This window comes from Vitis vinifera, chromosome 9, assembly GCF_030704535.1.
Source record: "Vitis vinifera cultivar Pinot Noir 40024 chromosome 9, ASM3070453v1".
Taxonomy (NCBI): domain Eukaryota; kingdom Viridiplantae; phylum Streptophyta; class Magnoliopsida; order Vitales; family Vitaceae; genus Vitis; species Vitis vinifera.
The window spans coordinates 2771634-2779741 of record NC_081813.1 but is presented as its reverse complement, the minus strand read 5'-3'; the positions used below and the strand labels follow the sequence as shown (position 1 = coordinate 2779741).

General features: G+C 37.8%; 1 protein-coding gene across 1 annotated transcript; it reads right to left on the bottom strand.

Moving 5' to 3' along the window:
* Positions 1–2324: 2324 nt before the first annotated feature.
* Positions 2325–6829, bottom strand: LOC100251452 (probable LRR receptor-like serine/threonine-protein kinase At1g05700). Its single transcript, XM_010656289.3, has 13 exons — positions 6475–6829; positions 5816–6359; positions 5246–5721; positions 5038–5170; positions 4873–4944; positions 4726–4797; positions 4558–4638; positions 4248–4408; positions 3770–3984; positions 3534–3660; positions 3380–3442; positions 3089–3278; positions 2325–3019 (listed from the first exon to the last, which is right to left on the bottom strand). The coding sequence occupies exons 1-13, from the start codon at positions 6662–6664 to the stop codon at positions 2599–2601; spliced, it is 2745 nt and encodes a 914-aa protein (XP_010654591.1). The 5' UTR covers positions 6665–6829; the 3' UTR covers positions 2325–2598.
* Between the last annotated feature and the right edge of the window lie 1279 nt (positions 6830–8108).

Here is an 8108-nt window from a genome sequence, read left to right as displayed (position 1 = left end):
CCTATCTTTACTAGGTACTTGTTGTCCCTACCTTGCGCGCATCATGTCAGATAACTAGGGCTTTCTATCGCATTGCCTCTTTGATGAGACATGAGTGGAGTTCGAGCTTTCGTCTTGCAGTGCACAATAGGTAGGTAGGGGTCCTTCATTAGGCCATACACCGTGCACGTTAAGGGGGGGGGGGGATTCTGTGTTCCCAGGATACATGGCCTCTTGGTTATGCCTGGAGTTTGTCCGGTGGCTCCTCAGTCGCTGGTCATTGGAAGGGCCTGACAAAGAGACCTGAATCCTCAACACATCGTTTTCCTCCCTGAGTCTCCTTGTTTCCTGAAGCAGGGCTTGTACTTGTCACTCGCTTTCTTGCTATCGTCTTTCCATTCTTTCACGCCAGTCGAAGTAACCTTCGTCACCCATGGCTGATGAACGACTGCTTGAGGGTGTGAACATCTTTGTTTATGTCGTTCCCACAGATGACGCCAATGTTGATGACGGATAACTGGAAGTAACGTGTCTTCTTGATGTCGTCGCCCAATCAACTGAGAGTGAGGCTTCTTTCTCCTCTCCTACAAAAGATGTCCGAACACACCCTCCGAAGCTTTAGTTAGATTGACAATTAGAGAGAATACCCCCTCTTGGGAACTCAAGAAGTGGACTGTCTTACTACCCTTTTTTTTTAGCTATGGGAAGGCTTTTATAGTGTCTGGAGCCTTGTCACATCTATACTGGGAAGGTCCTTTGACTTTCACAATCATGATGGTTGCACAGAGGGTGGTAGAACAACCATTATCCTTTAGGCAGCTGATAGAGATCGCTGGTGAGGTGACCTGGCGTCTTGCTTATCATCTCATTCTGCAGGCGGCGCAATGTAGAGTGTAACAGGTCACCTGAAAGGACATGGGGATGTCCCATCGAGCGTGCTTTTGGTGGGGAGAAGAATGATTGCTCGCGGAAGCCGGTCAGGGATCCTGTTTGGAACGCATCATGCATTCTTGGAGGAGCACGAGGCAGCCGGCCATTGACTATTAGGGCCGGATTGGGTGTTCCTAGCTGATGGCACATGTCCGGACTGAGGCGAAGGGGTGCCATGTGTCCAATAGAAGGGTGCCTTGCGAGGTCAAGGCAATCTGCCACATGTCCGCCCAAGGGAGTCCTTACTAATTACTCCCAGTCAAATGGTGTGAAATGAGTACAAGACCAGGATGATCCCCATTGTGAAGATAGAATGGACTCCTAGTGTCTTCCATCGGTGATGATTCAGAGAATCCAATCACAGCTCGTGTATTGGATTGGTTGCCTTAAGCCATCAAACAAAAATGGAGATAAATGCAGAGATGAGCAGAAGCATAAAGTGCTCTGATACCATATTACAAATTCTGAATCAAAACAGAGTGTTGAGAAAGAAAAACAGAGGAAAATATCTATCTCATTGATATTCAGATTTCTGTGCAGTCCGGGATACAAAAATGGTGACCTGTATATAGGTTGGAGTCTCACAACCACACTAACTACTCCAGCTCATCAAATAACAGAAAAGAAACAATATCAACTTCTCAAATTAGCTCACATCCATAACATTTCTCATTCTTAGAGATAACACTCAGTGCATAAAAACCACAATTATGAAGTCTTGTTCATCCAACTACGAAGGGAACATGGTGGTTGGGAGGATAATGCACACACAGTGGGAGCTGAAGACAACAGAAAGTTGCATGTGATTGAGTAATTATAGGTAGTTGACATTTGCCGACCATTCAAGGCCAGCCGGACAGAACCCCATGTAAGATGACTGAATTAACTCGACAGGTTTAAAGATATTTGGCTCAAGTAATGTGATCTTTTGCGTATGTACCAAAGTTTAAAGGAAAATATCTGAACTCTAGGCCAGTTTTTGGCTATCAAAACCTAAATTAAGAATTATGATTTGGGCTCATATTTTCTGCCTTTTCCTGATAGATTTTTTTTCCTGAGAAAATGTCATCAAGAAATATAGAACAGGTTCACTTCTGGGGTGCAATGTACCTAGATTTTCTGGGTTCTGTTCAGATTAGGCCCTGGTTTCTGGAAGTATATTTCCTGGAAACTCCATTCCAAAATTCTCCAGAAGCCAATGCAATGTTGTCTGGTAGATACCTTGAGATAAAGACTCTGTTCATGCCATTTTTGCAGTTCACATTTTTTAAACTTGCAGAAGTAATCTCATAAATATTCTTGGACATGGAAACATGGAAATGACATTATCACCTAGAATGAAAGGGCATAATTAATGTAGTAGTCTTAGATCCTCACCATTTCCACCTGCTCAACTAAACGATAACACACAAATGTAGATCTGATCTGTTTCTTTTTATTATACTAGGGATGATGACACAAGAAATTAAGCTTGTGTTGCTATCACAAAATAAATCGAATGCAAGTTTGAGCAGCCATAGAAGTTGAGAATTAGTTGGAATGGTATTCCATCTTACCATTTTTCACTAATACAATTCAAGGATGAGTGAATTGCCTAATACAACAGACCAACTTTTTGCAAATTTGTAACATGAAAATGGGATAATTAATAACTGCAAATTTGAACTGGCAGCTAATGGTGTTCCATAACTATCTAACATGGGGAGCCATTTCATTTTCAAGATCCACTGCACAGCTTTTTAGGGTGTTGCTTGATCCCATTTTGTAGCTATCTATCCTCTGAGTTCTCATGGCACCCACCTCTATCTCCAAACAATCCTTTAAGTCTGCCAGTACATGGCTCATGTCTGGCCTTTGGATTGCAGTTGATGGTACACATGCTAAGGCTGTCTCCAGAGCTTTCCAGGCAGAATTGGTGTTGAAATCTCCTTGCAACCTTGGATCAACAACGTTTTGAATATCCCCTCTTTCAATCATAGGACTAATCCATTGAACTATGTGAATGTTCCCAGGGGTTATTATTGCAGGCTGGCCGGTAATCAGCTCCAACAAGACAATCCCAAAGCTATAAACATCGCTCCTTTTATTCAAATTTCCAGATGAGTAATACCTGAAAAGGGGTTATGAGAATAAAGAGGCAGTTGTGTAGAAATTCCAAGAAATATATATTAACACTTACTCAGGATCCAGGTATCCTGGGGTGCCTGCAGGGACAGTCGATACAGGAGGGCCACTTTCAGTTGCAAGGTCTCTGGACAGCCCAAAATCAGCTATCTTAGCTTGCAGTTTTTCATTTAATAATATGTTGGAAGTCTTCAAATCTCTGTGGATTATTGGTGGCTTGCAACCATTGTGCAGATACTCCAGTCCTACAGTTCCAATAAGCCATCATGAACTTACTTTTAAGTAAGAAAATGATCAGAAAAAAGTATTTGAAGGAAAATAGTAATGCAGCAATCTGCTTACTGACCTTGTGCTGCATCAACTGCAATTTGAAGCCTCTCTTTCCAATGCAAGACATCTGTATCTCTCTCTGCACCAAAAATTTATATATGCATCTCTGTTGTTAGGTTATGTCCCCAACTTCAAATGATCAAATCTTAAGAACATAAAGATGGTGATACCTGATAACCTCTGTCTCAAGTTTCCATTAGACATATATTCATAAATGAGGGCCATATTTGTACCATCATTGCAATACCCAACAAGGCGAACCAAGTTTTTATGATGAACTCTCATCAAGAGTTTCGCCTGCAATTCAAAATTGTTCAGTGGCATACTGGCATGTCCTATTATAATCATATTTCAACATCACATGGATAGATTTTATGGTGACAGAGGATGGACTGCTATATCTAACCTCAGCTCGAAATTCCTTGGAGCCTTGCATTGATGATTGTGAGCGCAGCTTGACCGCGACTTGAGTGCCATCTACCAGAGTGCCTAGATGAACATTTCCAAATCCTCCTTGTCCAATGGTGGAAGTGAAGTTTCTGGTAATAGCCACAAGCTCAGAGTAAGTGAACTCTGAGTTCCCTGACTTCAAAGATCCTTCTTTGGTGACCATCTCCATAGCTAAGAAAATCATCATAGTTGCAACAAGCAGAAATGTATCAACAAAAATGTATTTTCATGGGATTTTGATGAATCAGAAGGAGGTCAGCTCTCAAATTCTCTCTCTTTTTTTTTTTTTTTTTCCCCTTGATCTGCAGCTCATATGAAATCCATGAGTTTGAAGTCCTTTCAGACAGGTTCTATAACAAGGCCAGTAGTGGTCACATCTCTGCAATGAAATGCAGAATCATACAAAGTCTTAGGGAATGAAAGAAAGAAAATACCTGTGTCTTCTTTCCTTTTGAAGTTCCAAATGATACCAACAGCAATTAGAAGGAACAGGACCAGAACTGATATAATGGATGCAAGAACTGGAACAATGAAGTTCTTGTTCTGCTTTCCTTTGCATGAGACTGACAGACAAAGATTTGGATTTTCTCGAAGACTTGCATGAACAGAACATGGTAAACATAAGCATAGCTGAATTGCTATAAGACTAATGATCTTTTCATCATATTTTCAGAACTAGCTTTCAAAATTTAAGTGAGTTCCAAGAGTAAAGACCAAATTCTTGGACATGAAACTCAAGCAAACCTCAAGGACAATGTGCCATTCTGATACTTCTCCATAAGAGCCTGGGGAACTGAACCTGTCAAGTTGTTCCCTTCTAAATTACTGCAAACACAGCATCAAATACCACATTACCTGCATACCTTAGACGAAACTACACATTGCAATACCAAAGACCAATTTATCACTCACAGGAATGTTAGAGATGACAGTTCAGCTAAGAACTCTGGCACTGATCCAGTCAAGTTATTGTAAGACAAATCCCTGAAATAATTTAAAATACAATTTTGGGATAAAGAACTCCATTAGATTATGTACTTAATCTTCATGAATACTTACAGATTTTGTAATGATTTGAGATTGGAAAATGAAGGATGTATCTTTCCTGTCAAATTGCTATATGAGAGGTTCCTGTTTGCCAGTTAGAATATAGCATATTTAGTAGATGTTTTGTCATTTTCACTAAGTCCCTTTACAGAAATGTTTTTCCAATGCTTAACTCACAATGATATTAAGGTGGGGGAACCGTTATCGCTGCATTTCAGGCCATCCCATTGGTAATCCATTGGAAGACATGGATCTCCTTGCCAGTTTCTCCTCACCATGTACACTGATTTAATCTTCTTGATAGCTTCAACTACAATTTCAAAGAAGGAGAAATATTTAGGAGGCTTTATAACTGTCACCCACAATTGAACTGATAATAACATACCATCTTCTTGGTCAGTTGTTGATTGTGAGAATTCCTTTATCACATAAACTTCCAAGGCATTGATAATGGGGGGAAGCATGGATTCACCCGTCTTCTGAAGCGAAAATGACAATCTACTTCCCCTTACAGAATTTGTGCTAAATATTGTGGTCGAGGTAAGGCGTTCCGGAGCCACAGCATCGCTCCATAAGTTGCCATTCAGCCAGATGGTAAATACTCTGGACTGGTTGCCCTGGAGTTGCAAAACCTCAGAAAAATGCATGTACAAATAAAACCTTTGAGAAGGATCATCCATATCCAAGAAGAATCTCAAGGGTTCACTTTCATTTTTAGGTGTTGCAGCAGTAGACATGATTATTCCCGGAAGTTTAAACCGAGTTTCGCTGTAGGAATAGCTTTCAAATCCTGCAGTTATGGATTCCCAAGAAGTACTCATGTAGGAGTTCCAAATGCGGTCAAGAGCATCATCTTTGTACCTAAAAAAAGGTCCATTTTTATGATAATTGTCCACAATATTATAAATTTCAGCCAACAGGTCATGTTAGAGATCTACTAAATCATGTGACTCACCTGACTTGCAATTTTTCTTGCTCTGAACCAATGTCCCATCTGTTAAAGAGTAGCAGAGAACCCGATTCTGTTTTATTATAACTGGAATTACCAAGCGGTCTAAGCTCTAATGCAGATATGAAGGGTGTCCCAGAACCATTGTTGACGAGACACACATCTATGTAATCTGTTTTGGGGACATGTATGATTTCCTTCCTTACAGTTTGGCTTGAATTGTTGAAGTTGATAGTGTCCCATTCATCAACACCCAGATGAAGTTTGAAGACTGGGAGTTGATTCTTGGAGTCATAGTTCCCATACATGAAGAAAGCTCTGATCAAATACTTATTACCCTTGCCTTTTTCTGGTTCTAGGGTGTAACAATTCCTGGCTCCTTCTGGGAAGCTTCTAACATTCATGAGCTGCTTTGAAGGATTTTCAGACCTGGAAACATTATAATTGATTCCAGTGTCTGTGAAATCTGCATCAGAAGTGTAAGGTATCTGGGTTTTATCATCAGTATAATATGAGCCTGGAGCTATCCCACAGTCGATGCTTATGAACCCTACAGAAATTCAAAATCATTCAGAGAGAGCAGTATGCAAAATTTGGGACTCATTTGCTCACAAAGCCATGATGGTGGAAACTTGTAAAGAAGAATGAAGGGTTACATAACTTACCTTGGGTGTCAGCAGCAAGTCTCCGGGGAGAAGGATGGTTGTGCTGGAAGGTTGAGGCAGTGTGATGGGGTTTTCCGGCAACCAATTCTGGGTTGTTGCCTGAGGAAATGATGGTGAACAGGACAAAGATGAGCCGAACCAGTGGTGGTCTACTGTTCATTCTGGTCTTTTCTGTTGAATGATGGTGCATGATGGTTGATGATCAGGAGTTGGATGAGAAGTGAGAGGTCTTGGCTAAGTCTCAAGTGTATGAAAGCTAGAGAAAGAAGAGAAAGCATGCTCTTTATATGAATTTCTATTGACAACAATAATTTTCTTCAAAATGAATCCCAATGCTCTCTCTCTCTCTCTCTCTCTCTCTCTCGTGTTAGTTGACCTGTTCATATTCAATGAAAAAAGTACTTTTCTTTTTTTATGCCCCTAGTAGCTCTTTATATGAATTTCTATTGACAATAACAATTTTCTTCAAAATGAATCCCAATGGAGGAAATAAGCATTGCCCTTGTTTGTACTGTTTTTGAAAATCTCTCTCTCTCTCTCTCTCTCTCTCTCTCTCGTTAGGTTGACCTGTTCATATTCAATGGAAAAAGTACTTTTTTTTTTTTTTTTATAGCCCCCTGGTAACTCTTTATATGAATTTCTATTGACAATGATAATTTTCTTCAAAGTGAATCCCAATGGAGGAAACGAGCATTGCCCTTGTTTGTACTGTTTTTGAAAATAATTTTTAAAAAAATTGTTAGTTACCTTTAGAAACAAAATTTTATTTAAAAAATTCAAATATAAAAACTAGTTTGTTCTATTTTTTTTTTCTTTTAAATTACTACTTATTCATAGAGAATACAAAAATTTTCAAAATATGTTTTACATTTTCAATTGTCACTCAAAACATTTACAAAAATTGATTTAAAACACCTTAAATTTATTTTACAAATCAAGCTGTTTTTAGGACAAATTCTTAACAGTAATATAAAAATATTTTCAAAAACAGTTTCTACAAGCAACCCGTATGTTGTTGATAACTTTATTATAAATTTTAGAAATATTTATACATTAATTATTTGGTATAAAAAATACAAGTCTAATAAGTTGTGTACAAACAAATTACTAAAAGTCATTTCACTTCCTAAAAGTTATAAAAAAAAAAATTAAACCTAATAAGTTCACTTTATTTATATCTGCTAATATCAATATATTACTTTTAATTGAATAAAAAAAATAAAATATTTTATATTTTTCTATTCAACCAAAAAACAAATACCACCTAATCTCAAATAAACTTTTATATTTTAGTATAATTTATTTTTTCAAGTTATATCTTATTTCAAATATTTTACACTAATACAAAAAATTGAAAACTTTGATTTTTATTTAAAATTAAAGTATAATTAATATTTTGTATTAATTTTGTATTCATATTATTCAAATTTTAAATAAAAACCAAACATCCACTTAAAAGTATTATAATTCTTTGTGATGAATTTTATTTACATCAATTTGAACAAACTCATTCAAATAAATTTGACTTTCCATAATTATGAGAAGAAGAAATCAACCAACCCTTCTATTTTTATTTATTTATTTATATAAAATTTTAGAATTGTAATGTCTAGTCAATATTACACTAACAATAA